This window comes from Acinonyx jubatus, chromosome E3 (assembly GCF_027475565.1).
Source record: "Acinonyx jubatus isolate Ajub_Pintada_27869175 chromosome E3, VMU_Ajub_asm_v1.0, whole genome shotgun sequence".
In the NCBI taxonomy this organism is placed as follows: Eukaryota; Metazoa; Chordata; class Mammalia; order Carnivora; family Felidae; genus Acinonyx; species Acinonyx jubatus.
In genome coordinates, this window is record NC_069398.1 from 1777221 (window position 1) to 1792886 (window position 15666).

General features: G+C 43.8%; 1 protein-coding gene and 1 long non-coding RNA gene across 43 annotated transcripts in view; one reads left to right on the forward strand and one right to left on the reverse strand.

The window, feature by feature from the left end:
- The window catches only part of RBFOX1 (RNA binding fox-1 homolog 1), a 2045752-nt gene that overhangs the window by 1688955 nt on the left and 341131 nt on the right, over positions 1 to 15666 (forward strand). Inside the window, exon 1 of one of the 42 annotated variants that reach the window (XM_053213119.1) lies at positions 7330 to 7990. The exons of 37 other annotated variants lie outside the window; for them this stretch is intronic. In XM_053213119.1, the coding sequence (XP_053069094.1) occupies positions 7904 to 7990 (87 nt within the window). In that variant the 5' untranslated portion in view covers positions 7330 to 7903. Of the gene's footprint in view, positions 1 to 7329; positions 7991 to 15666 lie in introns of those variants that run through there. 4 more of the 42 variants (XM_027042989.2, XM_053213109.1, XM_027042991.2 and 1 more) reach the window with 4 other exon arrangements.
- LOC128313602 (uncharacterized) lies at positions 48 to 10357 on the reverse strand. Its single transcript, XR_008294527.1, has 3 exons — positions 10089 to 10357; positions 8773 to 8880; positions 48 to 3380 (listed from the first exon to the last, which is right to left on the reverse strand). It is a non-coding gene; the product is annotated as an uncharacterized LOC128313602 (long non-coding RNA).

Genomic DNA, 15666 nt, shown 5'->3' on the forward strand with positions numbered 1-15666 from the left:
TCTCCGGACCACCTATGAGTTACGATTGAGTTATGGTTACTGACGACATTCTGATTTTACAGAAAATGAGTCTTAGGCACAGAGAGGTTAGGTAATTTGCACAAGAAGACACAGGCAGCAGTTGGTAAAAAGTAGGGTTTTAATTTGGGCAGTGTGGCTCAGTGTGAGCTCCTAACTACCATGATCTGGTGCTTTTGCAAGAGGAGAGCCAGATGGCAAGGAAAAGTGTCAGACAGCAAGGGAATAGTGGTACCATGGTGAGCAGTCATGCTTACTAGGCACTCATCATTCTTGTAAGAACTTCCCTGCATCAGCTCATTTACACGTATTAACCAAAACTAGTCCATAAGATGGGTAGGGGCTGTAGCTTCTCATCTCAGGATGTGACCTTCCTGGTTGGACTGGTCCCCCCGCCCCCGAGAAGACAAAGGAAGTCACTAAAAGTTGGGGAGCAGCTGGTTGATGGCTCAGTACATCCTACCCACAGTTTGTGGAAGCTGTCCACTGGAAGATCTTGCCCCCTCCCCTGATAATCAGCTCGATGCTTCCAGCCTCTCCTCTGGTGGGAACTCATCCGTCTGTCCCCAGCATCAGGACCATAAGCATTATGTAGCATCTCATGGGATTTATCTTTGAGGTCCATGCCAGGGGAAGCCCTTCCATGCTAGTCTCCCCTGCGTTGGATGGGATTTGAATGCATGCCTGGTAGTGAGTGGAGTTTATCCACTGTGGTTCAGTTGTTGCCCTGGAGTGGTCATTCTTGATGATCTAGAAGATTCTAGGGTCACGTGGAAGGGAAAACTGGCTCTTGGTAACTGACAAAACACACATTTTTCAGTTTAAACTCAGACAAGGCACAAAACATCCCTGAATCTCCATCTTGTCCTGTAGTCACCATAGTGATTCTCCAGTGCTTGCTGAGCCTCTGCTCTCTGCCCGGTCCTGTGAGAAAGACAGGAAACCAAAATGATCGAGGATGAGGTAGAGGAGATAAAATTGACCTTACCTGGGTGGGATGACCAGCCAGGTCTCTACTGTCCTGGGACAAATCAGCGCTGGTCTTTTGGGGCTGTGGACGGGTGGGTCATGATGAGTGCTGGAGAAGGTGGGAGGCTGCCAGAGAAGCCGGTCTGTAGCTGCTTGTTGAAGGATGGGGCCTTTCTGCAAGCCATCGTGTGAGGTGAGAGAAAGCTCCACCTGAAGCACCATTGTGGGTACCTGTGAGGCCTGGAGGAGGGAAGCTTGACATGGGATAGAGATGATTATAAAATAGTTTTACATGGGTCTACAAAAGACCTTCTGAAGGAAAAAAAATACATTGGACCTTTTTGTACACCTTCCACCTGCCAGGAGTGCCCGTGCATGGCCAGTCACTTCAAGGCAACAGCCTGCCTGAGAGGAGGCACAGATATTGCCTTATTTTACTCCCAAGTAGACGAGGGCTCGGGGCTGAGGATCTCATCCTAGATCACATGTTCAAAAGGGTGTCATAACCAACATCCCAGCCCAGCCTCTCCAACTTTGAGACTCAGGCTTTTGCTACTGTGCCAGGAATGCCCCTGGGCCACTTGAGACAACCTTAGAGATACAGGCAGCCCTCAGTTGTCTGGAGACTCGTGTACCCTCACAGCTTTACTCACATGTCCCCCCAAAGGCAGCCGTTTCAGCCAGTCATTGTCCCAGGAAGCATTGTGGGGAACTCTGTCTGTCTAGTCACTGCTTCACAGTCACTGGCTGAACAAGAATGAATGGCAGACTGCTTTGCCTGAGCCAACCTCCCTTCCAGACGGGTAGCCACACTTAACAGAATGATTGCACCTTGCTAAGGTGATTCTAGAACATGGGTGATGGTGTAGTTCATTCTGCCTGGGGTCCTGGGGAAGGCATCGCAGAAAATGCAAGATTTGATCGGGCCATCAAGGTTGAATTGGGAGGAAAGAAGGAAGAAAGGAAGGAAGGCAGGAAAGAATGGAAGAATGAGTTCTGTGTAGCAGGCCATATTATTACAGAGGCTTGGTTCTATAAAAGTATGTGGCCAAGGCAACTTGCCAGACTGATTTACAGGGGGAAAAAGGGGATTTATAGAAGGAGGGACAGTGTGTATTAGAGGATGAATCTGGAAAAGTGAGGGTGAGGAATATGAGGAAGGTCCTTGAATACTGTAGAAAACTCTCTCTCTCCCCCACCTTGGCCAGGAAGTGGGGTAGGATGAGTGTTTCAGTATCCTGCATGAATCCATATTGTTAGGTAACCACTGTCAGTATTCCAAAGACAGGAAGTGCAATTAATATTGTCCCAGAAACGCTCTGTTGTATGCTTTCTGTTTTGTTCTGTTTTAGTGGTCGGCAAGTGGCGATTGACTTTTGGCTTCTTTTAAGGAAGCAGGTAAAGATTGGTGGAGGTGGTTCTCCACCAATGGAGTGTGATTCTTCTGAGCTGTGGCGGAGGCAGATCCTTCCCAGACGTTAGGGATTGTACAAGGAAATGTGGGCCAAAGCTTCTAGATCTTGCAGGTTTTCAAGAGATACTATAAATCTAAATTTTACATGAGATGCCTCCTTTTAAAACTGTCACCTCTCTTGGGGCATCTGGGTGGCTCAGTTGGTTGAGCATCTGACTTCGGCTCAGGTCATGATCTCGTGGTTGGTAACTTCGAGCCCCTCACCAGGCTCTGTGCTGCCAGTGTAGAGCCTGCTTTGGATCCTCTGACCCCACCCTCTCTCCCCCTTCCCTACTCTCTCTCATGCTCTCTCGAAAATAAACACTAAAAAGTATATCATCTCTCAGAGCACCTGGTTGGCTCAGTTGGTTAAGTGTCCGACTTCAGCTCAGGTCATGATCTCACGGTTTGTGAGTTCGAGCCCCACATTGGGCTCTGTGCTGACAGCTCAGAGCCTGGAGCCTGCTTTGGACTCTCTCTCTCTCTCTCTCTCTCTCTCTCTCTCTCTCTCTCTGCCCCTCCCCCACTTGTGCTTTGTCTCTCTCTCTCTCTCTCAAAAATAAAGTGTAAAAAAAAATTTTAATAAAAAAAAATATCATCTCTCTTTTGCACAATGCAGAGAAGCCATCACCGTCATCAACATTCTCCTCCCCCTCGTCCTTCTACTCAGACTGGATTTGGTCCATGAGGTTACACTTGGCTCATGTAACCAACAGAATCCATATGGCAGGCATTGGTTTTCTCTGAATGCTCTTGTCTCCCAACCTCCATCCAAAACTTGTGTTTCTTTTCTTTTTCCTTCTCCTACATCGGTGTTTAAACTTTAGGCCACTGCCCCTCACAAGGGCTGGTGGTGAGCAGAGTAATCCTCATGTTAGCTCTTGGATGTGGGAAGGAGATGCGGCATCCGACCTCATCTAGGCAGAGGAACCACTTTAATCTAGGAGAGGAAAGAACAAGACAGTGACTGAAAAAAGAGTTCCATCATGGAAGATGGAGAAAGAAGATGGGAGGTGGGTTTTTTGGTTTGTTTTGCGCTTGTTTGTTTTTATCTTCTTTGGAGAGTGGGGTGAGACTGAACTATGAAAGGTTGGCTAAGAAAAAAAAAATCTCCTGATGGAAATCCCTGACACAGGGAACGTTGACACAGAACCAGCACTCAACGAAGTGACAGGAAAATTGGGAAGCATGTGGAGAAGCAGAAGGCAACTGAAAAGGAGTTTATATTTGCTATTATATTAAAGTCTGACTTCCAGAGCTTTAGGTAAAATACATGCTCTCAATTAGGGGTCAGCAAACCATGGTTTGTAAGCCAATCCTAGCCCATTACCCATTTTTATGACCCTCAAACTCACAATGGTTTTTACACTTTTTCAAGATGGGGAAAAAAATCAAAAGAGGAGTATCTCCTGACAGACGAAAATTATAGTAAATTCAAATTTCAGTGTTTGTTGGTTTCCATATTGTAAATGCTTTCAGGTGACAATAGCAGTTTTGAGTGGTTACAGCAGAGAGCATAAGGTCGTCAACACCTGAGCTATTTGTCCACTTACAGAAACAACTTTGCCATCCTGTCTGGGATGGCTGCTTTAGATTGTGATGTGGGGCCTTTGCTTGAATTCTGTGTTTCGAGGCCTACCTGTGTCTCCCAGGCACGGTCTCCGCTGCTCTCTACTTAATTCTTTCACTCTACATTTTCAAAGCTCCTGCAAAAAACCACGAACTCATACTGGGTAGCTGACTGTTTACCATGAGCTGTGCTCAGGAGCCAGTGAGAAGCAGAGATGCATAGGCAGTGTCTTTTAGCAGAGAAAATGGAAGTAAGAGAAAAGAATTACAGTCCAGTAATACTAGGTGCTTCCTATTTGGAAAAAATAGGACCTGTGTTAGGAAAAAGAGGTTTTTTTGTTTTCAATGTTTATTTGTTTTTGAGAGAGAGAAAGCATGAGCTGGGGAGGGGCAGAGAGAGAAGGAGACAGAATCCTAAGCAGGTTCCACACTGTCAGTACAGAGCCTAACGTGGGGCTCGAATTCACAAACTGTGAGACCGTGAACTGAGCCGAAACCAAGAGTTTGTACGTTCAACTGGCTGAGCCACCCTGGCACCCCAGGAAAAAGAGGTTTTGTTTAATGGTTGTCATTTGATTTTATGTTCTATTAGTTCATGAAGTTTTTGAGGTAGGTTTAGAGCAAGGATATTTTTAATTCATACAATTTCAAAAATATAACTATTATGATTATATGTGACAGTAATATGTGAATATAAAATCAGAATCAGAGAAAATGTGAACAGCAGTAGTTAGTACTGGAGGTGGTGAGGATAGGAAGACAAAAACACCGATCTGTAAGCAGGAAAGGCCAACACAGTGGACAGAGATGAATCTCTTATTTGGCTTTAATAAAGCTTCCTGGCAGTCAATGTGAAAAGGGTCACAAAACAGTTAGCCCTTATCTTCAAGGATGGGGGTGGGGGAAAATACTGATTACTCAGGATCAGTAAAAACTTTTGTATTATGGAGTTTTTAAAAAGAAAACAAAATGCCCTCTGCAAAAGGTATAGCTAAGTATGTATATATCCCATATATTATGTTACTCATTTCTCCCTGAAATCATGAGATTCTTTAACAAAAACAATATATACGTTAATAAATACAATTATCCTTTGTATTTATGTAACTCCACAGTTTCCAAAACACTCAATTTTGCTCTTGGGAATAGTCTTGGTGAATTGTAAGTGAATATTGTTGCCTCTATTCTAGTTTAGGAAACTAAGAATCTAAATTGTGTAAATTTCTGGCCTTCCAGACTAAGTTTCCTGCCTCCTCCTCCAATAGTCTTTACATTTTCTAACACTAAAGAGAAATAATCCAATCTGACCCAGCTCTGACCAAAGTAATGAATAGCTCCCCCATCCCGAGAAGCTGTCTCATGAAGATGCCTCTGTCCTCATTGGTAACTTCTCAGAAGCACAGTGTTGAAAGTCATAGTCAAAAGCTAAAGTTAGAAACAGTATCAGGCTGTTAAGTAAGAGGGGTCAACTTGCAGCTGTTACTGGAGCTTTCTGAATTGTAACAGTGTGGCTACTTTGATGCAGGAGAATCAATTACAGAGAAAACTTGTCAAGATGGCCAAAATTCAGCCTTAAATAATTGAATTCTCTGCCAAACGCTGTCCACTGTCGTTATCTAGAAGTAATTATGCAGCTAAATCAAGCAACTAAAATTAGTGTAGTGTAAAAACACCTTGGCTATCTAAAAGTGGAGGAATTGACATTTGGATTTAGAAAAAGCCAATAGTTGAATATGGTTTGCGGTGTCTGAAGCTCTCTGAGTTTCTACAAAATCTATATCCTGTGTCCTGCTTGGAGTTAGAGGTGGAATGTGGCAAGCGGATGTTTGGTTTGAAGGTGATTTCCAGTGATCCCTGGGCCTTAGGCGTTAGCTGAGTGGACTCACTTGGTCACTTGCACGCCCTTGCTCTCAAAACCGGGAGCTCTCCACATGCCCATGTGCCTTCTTGCCATGAGTGACTCTATGAATTTATCTGTGCCTTCAATCTGAAGCTGAAGATGTATCCATACTGACCATCAGGAGAACACAACACACATGATAGGAACAGCTAATAGCCTTTAGTATGGTATCCATGATATGATGCCCGGAGCTTTGCCACATGACCCCATGGGGCAGGGTCTATTATTACTGCAGTTTTCAAGGTGAAGAAACCAAGGTTCAGAGATGCTAAGTCACTTGTTCCAACATCACACAGCTAGTGTGTGAGACACCCAAATCAATTGCATTTCAATTCATGTAATGCCAGAGGAATTTACTTATTACCGTGGAACCTATCCCAGACAATCCTTTGGGTATTTTCAAGCATCAGAAAGATTGCAAATATTGGCTTGAATTTATTTTTCGTCCATAGTTTGGTAGATATGCCTTTAAACTCTGGGAACGGAAAACCATCTCGTATGAACACACTGCATAGTCACAGATGACCATTGAAAGATCAAGGACAGAGAATCTGTGTTTTGTTTTGTTTTGTTTTGTTTTGTTTTGTTTTGTTTTGAAAGCATGCGAAGTTCTGTTAGAGAATGAAGTACTCTGCTGCATATAGTGAGTCGCCTGGTTAGGAATTGTGTTCGGGGCCCGGCACTGACTCTTAACAAGGGTACATGTGTGGGAAACCGATTCGACTAGTATAAGTCCACTTCTCTGTGTGTTCCCTGGAACTGGTAACAGTACTGACTTCAGAGAGTTGTGAGAATAACATTACATAACCTGTGTAAACAACTTAGTTCATTCTCTGTGTGTAGCACACTCTGCAAGTATTAGCTGGTATTCTTTTTCTTTTTTAATTTTTTTTTTTTAGCATTTATTTATTATTGAGAGACAGAGAGAGAGAGAGAGAGAGAGCATGAGCAGGGGAGGGGCAGAGAGAGAGACACAGAATCCGAACCCAAAGCAGGCTCCAGGCTCTGAGCTGTCAGCACAGAGACAGATGAGGGGCTCGAACTCACGAACCGTGAGATCATGACCTGAGCTGAAGTCGGATGCTCAGCCGACTGAGCCACCCAGGCGCCCCGCTGGTATTCTTATCGTGTGATTTGCACAGATTGCCCCTTTAAAATTAAAGCCAGTGAGGGGCGCCTGGCTGGGTCCGTCGGCTGAGCGTCCGACTTCGGCTCAGGTCATGATCTCGCGGTTTGTGAGTTCGAGCCCCACGTCGGGCTCTGTGCTGACAGGTCCAAGCCTGGAACCTGCTTCAGATTCTGTGTCTCCCTGTCTCTCTGCCCACCCCCTGCCCCACTCTGTCTCTGTCTCTCTCTTTCAAAAATAAACATTAAAAAATTTTTTTAATGAAATAAAATTAAATTAAATTAAAGCCAGTGACAGAGAGAGAAAGAGAGAGAAGCACAGATTAGATGATCTCCTTAGCTTCTTTTGGATCAGTGCCAAAGGGTGCCCACATTTACCTACTTGATTTTTAAGGAGCGACTGATAATCCTATCAGTTTACAAGTCTCATTTTCCTCTCTAAAAATCCCATGCAGACTTTGTCCCTTGCCTTTTGCCCAACTTCATCGGGAAGAGCCCCATTCCTGTGGCCTACCTCTCTTTCTCAGTCATCTGGCCTCTCTCTCACTCTCTCTGAGAACTAAATTAATGAAGAGTATTTGGTTAGTCATGTTAGGCAAGCCGTTCCCAAAATAGCACCTTCCATTTTGGTAGATTCAACTCTGCAGCTGCCGTGTCTCTTCGGCGTCTGGGAAGAAAACTTTCACATTAAGAGTTGCTGATGCGGATTTTCTTTCTTTCCCCCTCTCGGCGTTGATGAGTGCCTGGCTCGTGACAGAAGCGATTTGGCTCTCGGCTTTGTAGTTCCGAAGAAGTTGGGTCTGTAGATTTTCCCCTAACTCTCCACTGATGTGTTGAGCTTCAGAGGGAATAATACCTTCACGTAAAGCATGTTGCCTTCTCAAGGAGTACTCCTGCATCCCTATGGCGTGCCTATGATTGTTCCTGCAGCCCCCTACTTTCCCGGACTGATCCAGGTAATTCAAGGCCACTGCCAGCCAGCAACTTAACTCCAGAGCGCTCAGAGTAATAATTGGAATTTTTATGGTTGAGAAAGCAAACACTTTTAATACAGGAAAAAGCCCTCATGTAGTCAGGGGGAAGACAGTAGGAAATCACCAAGATGGATCACCCTAATCTGGCTATTGACATCTCTCATGGCTGAATAAATGGTGTAGTTGAGCCATATTTGCTTGTATCGATCTGGGTGCTGTTTAACATTCATGCCTTTGCTTCAGGAGGTTGACCACGGGGCAAAGGATTTGCTCTCCTTCCCAGCTTTCTGAGGGACTCAGTCTCCCAGAGCAGATCATGAGGCAAAGTAACTTATCATGAGGTGACTTGGTTAAGAGCTTTAGCCCAGGAAATAGAAGGAGCATGAAATATGCATTAATTTATATGTTTGCCTTCATGTGGGTTGTCTATTTTTATAGAAGTGCCCTGCCCCCCACCTCACCTGGGTCGAGTGGTGGCATTGAGGCAAAAAGGAACACGCTGTTGATGGTTCATTTATGAAGTTCAGAGATTACTTTAGGACTCCCTTACCAGCTGTTTACATCTTAATGATGGCAAGAAAGTGGAGGATTGAAATGTGTGTTGGTTTTACTTTTAAGCCTATTAATTTTGTGCAGGGAGACTCATCTACCAATAAGATACTTGGGACTTTCCACCCCCCCTCCTTAGCATAAGTTTGTCTTTTTAAACAAGCATTGGCTTCTGGGTGTATGTCCAAAGTTCTCTGTGGAAAGCGAACACCTACTAGTCACAGAGCCTGAACATCCTGGGAAACCCAGATGGTTGCTTTGCTGTTGTTTTCTTGTTTGTTTGAGAACAGCCATCGCTTTGTAGTTAATTCTGTCTCTTGTTTCTGCGGGAAAGGAAAACTAAATGTATTTTGTGTTTAGTGCACCCTTTCACCCTTATCCTTGTGCCCCCTCCGCAACTATATTTGAAAATTGTGCAGTACCCTACCTTCTTAATTAAAATTTCTGGGGAGGGCTCTGGTCAAACTCCGTTTCCCCCCTTTTCCAAATGGTGCTTGTGAACCTTAAGAACTTGGGTGATTCGAGACATGTAGGGGCGATTCTCAATAATAATAACACATTCTATCATCCTAGACTTATGGCCATTGCTTAGCTTGGAAACCCCTATATTATACGTGAGACATATATACACTGCCTGGAGAATGGTCCGTAACAACATGGAAATCGTTCCATCTTTCCTGGTGTAAGCAGGCCAGTGGGGTGTGCGTGGAGTCTGAAGGAGGACTCCGTGGCAAACTGGAAGGCCTTTTGCTTCCATTGGAAACTTGGGGTGAAGGTCGGCTGTTGGAGTTTTGTCAGACCCTCTGCCGCCCCGTCCGATAAATAATTACAAGCAAATCGTGCCCTTCACTCTATGCTGATTGATGCTGAAATTGCTTTTGAAAGTTCTCATAAGTTCCTGTTATAGATTAAGTGCCGGTGTAGGAAAAATAACGGCACGCACTGAAATGGGTGAATGTAATCAGGCTTAATGGACTTGAGAGCTTGTTGGGAATTGAATAACTATCGATTTGCTGGAATGTTGCTGTCATTACGAAATGCCACTCTGGACGTATTACCCCAATGATAGATGAGGAGACACACGGGCCAGCTGAGAAATTGGGGAGGCCCTATTTCTTCCTTTTTTGCAGAGTGTTGGAGAAAACATATCCAGTTATTTTTGGAAGGAACAAGTGATTTTACTTGCAAATCTTAGCCCGATCATACTTTGTTTTCCCAAGTGACACCTTTGCTAACTAGTTACCCATAAGTCAGGAGAGCAGTGCAGCGGGGAGGCTCTGGACCAGCTGCTGTGACATATTCATCTTCTTCCTCTCTCACTCCCCTGGAATGCACTAAAATGGTATAGCTGGAGAGAGACCAGCTTCATTTCTGGTTTGCTGAGAGACCCTGTGTTATTTACCCATTGGCATCACGAAACTCAGATCACTTGGTTGCAGAAACATTTTCAAGGGGAGGAGAAGCAACTCAAAGAGAGAAAAATTGTAACACACACACACACACACACACACACACACACACACACACTCACCTTCTAGCTGGGCCTTCTGATGCCAGCTGTCCTGTATCCCAGCAGGCTGTATCAGCTTGCTTACCAGTTCCTTGACCTTGTGGTTTTTTTTCCAACTCCTCAAGAGTTGCAAGAGCTTCCCTGTAGGGAAGGAAGGTGCCGCCCACACCTTAATAATGTCATCAGCAGGACACTAAAAGTGATCCAAAATAGTGTGTGTACTCCATCATCGGCAGTAAGTTCCCTATGCCTGGAGTTACACGGACAGAGCTTTGGTAGCCACTTGGCAGGGTTGTTGGATCAGAGTTTGAGATTCCTCCCAAGGTCTTTCCAAACTCAAGAGCCAACAATTCTGTGGCAGAAGAGTTTCTGCCACTTTTTAAATTAATACTAGTAGCATTGCCCTGTTTTGGTCTACTCACTTGAAGAAAAAAATAAATAATTGACCAGATATCATAACAGGCTTTAATAGAGCATCACGTTGTCTGGCAAAAACAGAGTAGAGCCGTTTTCTAGTAATTCTAAGGCTGTTGCTCACCAGGATCTTTTGCTCTAGGACTGAATTCCATAGTTACCAGTGATCCCCATCCGCCATCCCTCAAGAAAGCCAGAATCATTATCATGCTGATTCTCCTGAACCCATCTTCTGGTATCAAAACCTGTTGAATATATGGAAAGGTGGATAGTTTTTCCTTCTAGCCATGTAAAGAATTTCTGAATGACCATAGGGGATTGAGCTGAACCAGTTTGGAGCGTTTCATGGGTAGTGAGAAGCAGAAGAGAAGAGAAAAAGAGTAATATTGCCGGGGCACCTGGGTGGCTTGGATGGTTGTGCATCTGACTTCAGCTCAGGTCACGATCTCGCGGTTTGGGAGTTCGAGTCCCGCGTCAGGCTCTGTGCTGACAGCTCAGAGCCTGGAGCCTGCTTCAGATTCTGTGTCTCCCTCTCTCTCTGCTCCTCCCTTGCATGTGCTTTGTCTCTCTCTGTCTCTCAAAAATGAATAAATGTAAAAAAAATTTTTTTAAGGAGTAATATTACCAAGTGCATTGTATAAACCTTAATCCTTTCCCTTTGTATGAATCTCAATCTTGGTATCTTGGGATAAAAAGAAACAATGTATGTTCCTCTCAAACTTCTTTATTTACTTCTAAATTTTCAACAATACACTGAATGATCAATGCACTCTCTGATCTGAAAACAAGGAAGGTCTGACAAATCAATTGTCAAAGTCAGTCTTGAATCCAGAACTTCCCAAGATGACTTATTTAAACCATAGACCATGGCTGCAGCATACCAAGCAACATAATAAAACAATGGCTTTATAAATGATTAGTATGTTTGGTTAGTGCTTAGATCTAATGAGCCCTTGGTTCAGGGTTATAAGTTCAGATTTGCACCCCTCACTGTAGATACTTAAAGGGTATGCCCTTTGGCCATACGTGGCTAGATCGTTCTCCATACTGGGACAGATAATTCCCATCTCATATAGATATTATAGATAGTGGGTCAAAAGACCATTTTTCTAGATGGAAGTCAGTGTAAACAGAACCCCATCTACGTCACCATGCATTTGTTAATTAAGTTATTCATTAATGCTCACGTATTTTAGACGAGGCATTGGTCAGGACACCCAGGACACAAAGTGATAGTCATAGCCACTGACATGTAGGTTCACAGCCAGTGGAAGAGAACACTAGATAAACACAAAACTTATACTACAGTAAAAACATTAGAAAAGAATGACAGGTAACAATTATTGAGTAATGCTATGAACCAGGTGCTGTGCTAAATACTTAGGTATATTATCTCACTTTTTCTTACAAAACCCTAAGTTGAGTACTTAGTGGCCTACCATCCTCTATCTGTAATTTTAAATTCCAAAAAGCTCTGTAAATCAGGGTGTTTTCTGGGGAGAAGTTTGGTACCAAAACTGATTTGGGAAGCAAACTTGACCTAAAATGATGTGTGGCTATTTATAGACTTTCTTTATCCCTCTTAGTGTGAATATTCACATATTTTGCTACAGGGATATTTAAGTGTTTGATTTCAGAATGTTGTCCCAGACCCTGCTGAGAGTGTTACATAATCGATGTTTCCACTGAAATACCTTTCTGAAAAAGACAATTCCTATCCGTCCCCCATAAAAAATTTGAAATTTCAAAATACACATGACCCCAATGATCTCAAATAAGGAATCAGAGTCTTGGATTATGGTGCCCTTTCTACCTATGAAGAACCTGAAACTGACCCTTGAGAAAGGGAGCTTGTCCAAGTTCACAGGAATGTCAGTTACAGATCTGAGATTTGGATCAGGTATGTTGGGCCAGAATCTTCCCTCTTGACCAGTCTACTGTTGAGGTGCATCCATGGGAATGCATATGAAAACAGGAGAGGGAGCAGGTGGATGTCTCTTAGAGTAGGAAAGATTGTGGTTAAAAGGGAAGGGTGGTGTTTGAGTTGAGCTCTAAAGCACCAGCAGGCATTCAGTGCAAACTAAGGAGAGGTCTTCCTACCAGAGCAGAGAATTCAGGTGAATTCATGGTGTTGGGGTGACACAGCGAGAAGGAACTTCGGTATCTTCCCCATCCCACTGCACTGTTGAGTTTGAGATTGTTTGCACATAGGACTCAAATATCAAAAAGCATAGGTGGAAAGAATCTTGGAAGAATCTCTGAAATAACTCTTACGGCCTGAATTTCTGAGCGCTCTACCCAGGAATGGGCTCCGAAATATCCTTCTGTGAATACTGCTGGGGAGTGTCCACTTTCCTGGGTTTGGGTCCTGAGCACTCAATGCCGTCTTTTCTCTCAGAGACTCTAAGCTCTCTAGAGGCTGTGCATTTTCTGACTTAACCTTCCTAGAGTAGACAGTGGCAGAAAAACGCTGATTAGTGCCTCTCTGATAGGGATAGCAGTGGTAGGAGCAAACCCTGCATTCTGGATTCCGAAGCAGAAATCAGCATCGTTGAATCTGGCAATGTAGTTGATGGCGGATCTGTATACATATGTGGTGATGCCAGGAATTATCCAAGTGGAGAAGCTGTCCCGACAGAAAGACAGAGGAAGGTAGAGATCATTTGGATACATGTCTGGGTGAACGAAAAAGAATTCCACTTGTTCTGGTCTATGGCTGGTGGAGCCAGTTTCATATCCTGATATTTCTGCCCTGCAATATTATCTACATGTTTGGAGTATCTGCTGATCTGGAAAGAAATCAGAAGGCACACCTGATGTAAATGTTAGTGGTGTCATTTACTTTGAGGCTGCTCTGTCTTAGTCACTAAGTGACTTTTCTGTACTGCGGAAGAGGCCATGTCAACGGCAGACTAAATTAAAGAGTCAGGGAGGTGGCAAGGAGAGTTTGGAGTCAAGTAGGTCTGGGTTGATGTATTGGCTCTGGCATTTACTAAGCATGTGGCCCTGGGCCTGTCAGTTAACCTCTCTGAGGCTGTGTGCTCAGCTACAAAACAAAAGCAGGAATCCCTGACTTGCAGGGTGTTTGTGAGCTTTAAATGGGATCTATCTCATTAGCGATTGTTTATCGAGCACCTACTGTATGTGAGGCTTTGAACTAAGAGAGGGTGATGAGCCAGAATAAAAGACACCCAAGACCCCTTTCCACACAAAGGTTCCACCCTAATACACAGGAAAGACGTGGGACATCCATATCCATATGTATATCCATGTCTATGTATCTGTATCTCATCTATATCTATGTATCTCCATCTCTGTCTGTAGCTCTGTATCCAGTATGGTAGATGTTCATTCTGCATTATTCGAGAAAGAGAAAGTGAGAGAAAGATGTATGATGAACGTTTATTTAGGACTCTTATTTGCAACTGACAAAAATCGAATGCATATTGCTTAGAGGGGAAAAAGAAAACATCCAGCTTCAGGCGCAGTTGAATTCAGTCTCCCAACAACCCAAGTCATGTCTCTCCACAACCCTGCTGTGGTTGTCTTTTCTGGATCTTCATTCACAAGCACACCACATGTAAGTGGTGGCACAAATGGTCCCCAAGCATCTCCGGGCTCACATCCCAATCCATCTTTTTGCAAGTCTCTTTCCCAACTGTTCCTGCAAAAATTTCCAGATAGCAGTCTCCTTGGCTTACCTTGCAAACCATGCCCACCCTGAAAGCAGTCCTCTTGCCTCACTGCTCACATTGGATCTGGATGGTGTTGTCATCCTGACTGAGCTGTAGGGGCTGTGAATAGAGGGAAAAAATGAGTCTTGTTCTCACAGTAAGGTGTTGGACAGGCAAATGTCAGCTTCTCATGATCAGCAATCCTAACTGAAGGTATTACAGACATCCAGACATGGTTTTTTTTGCTCCCCCGAACCCTACATACACCCTCTCCAGGGAAGGAAGTGTGGGACTCTGATCTTAATTAAACTCATTGAGGGGCCCCTAGGTGACTCAGTCGGTTAAGAGTCTGACTGTGGCTCAGGTCATGATCTCGTGCTTCATGGGTTCAAGCCCTCCCTCAGGCTCTGTGCTGACAGCTCAGAGCCTGGAGCCTGCTTAGGATGCTCTGTCTCCTTCTATCTCTCTGTCTCTCTCTCTCTATCACAAAAATGAATAAAACTTTAAAAGAAATTATTATCCTCATTGACCGATGCCAGTGATCACATTCACCAAGCAGTTAAATATCATCTAGCGCATTTTGCTTCTCCATTAACGATCAAATGTATCGAAGTTAGACATGGCAATTTTACTTAGCATCTTCCCACCTAAATTAATTACAGTATTGTTTCCCACTAGGGTATGTTGGGAGCATTCTGACTATTTTTCAGGTGAGGACACCATGCATGATCTAGTGAAGTAAAGACAGTCTGATAAGCATATTCAATAACAACATTATGAAGCAAGATTGGGCTGCTCAAATCAACAACTTCATGTCTCTTTATATTAGCAATAAGTACATACATAAATATATAAAGAAAGAAAAACCAAAGCCTTCCAGTTAAGTTTGAAATAATGTGGACTGTCCATCGTTGCAAAGCACTTTGGAGATCCTAGCGACTTGCCCCGTTCTGTTTTATAGAAATGCACTTTTTATTTTTAATTAAAAGATTAAAGGGACACTGTCAATCTCTTCTGATTAATATCAGTCCTATAAAAAGGATGTGTTTCTGCAGCAACCATCTGTCATTTTGATCATTTTAAAGGCATGCTATATCAGCAAGTCTGCTTTTTATAATATGTTGGCATGGGACACACAGAGCTGGAGAGAGTTGTGGATTTCACACTCCACTTTGCTGCTTTGGTGTTCAGCAATCTGAGCCTTTGATGGTGAAGCAGAACCCCCTCCCTGTCTTTTAAAGGTTGTTTTGGGTAAGTGTTTTCCCCGGCTGATTTATGACAGAGATGCTCACCCCTATTTATGTTTCTCTCACGTCTAAAGATAGGCCTATCACACATGCATCCCACCAGCGTGGAAGAAGCCAGCATATCCACTTGATTAACTGCTGAACCTTAGGAGGTGTCCAGAAACGTTGAACTCAGTACTCCGCACGTCTTTTCCTCTGGGGAACTGGGACCATTGTCTTCTGCAAAGCCTAGTTCCTAGCTTGAGCTCTCCGGGTTGTAAAAGT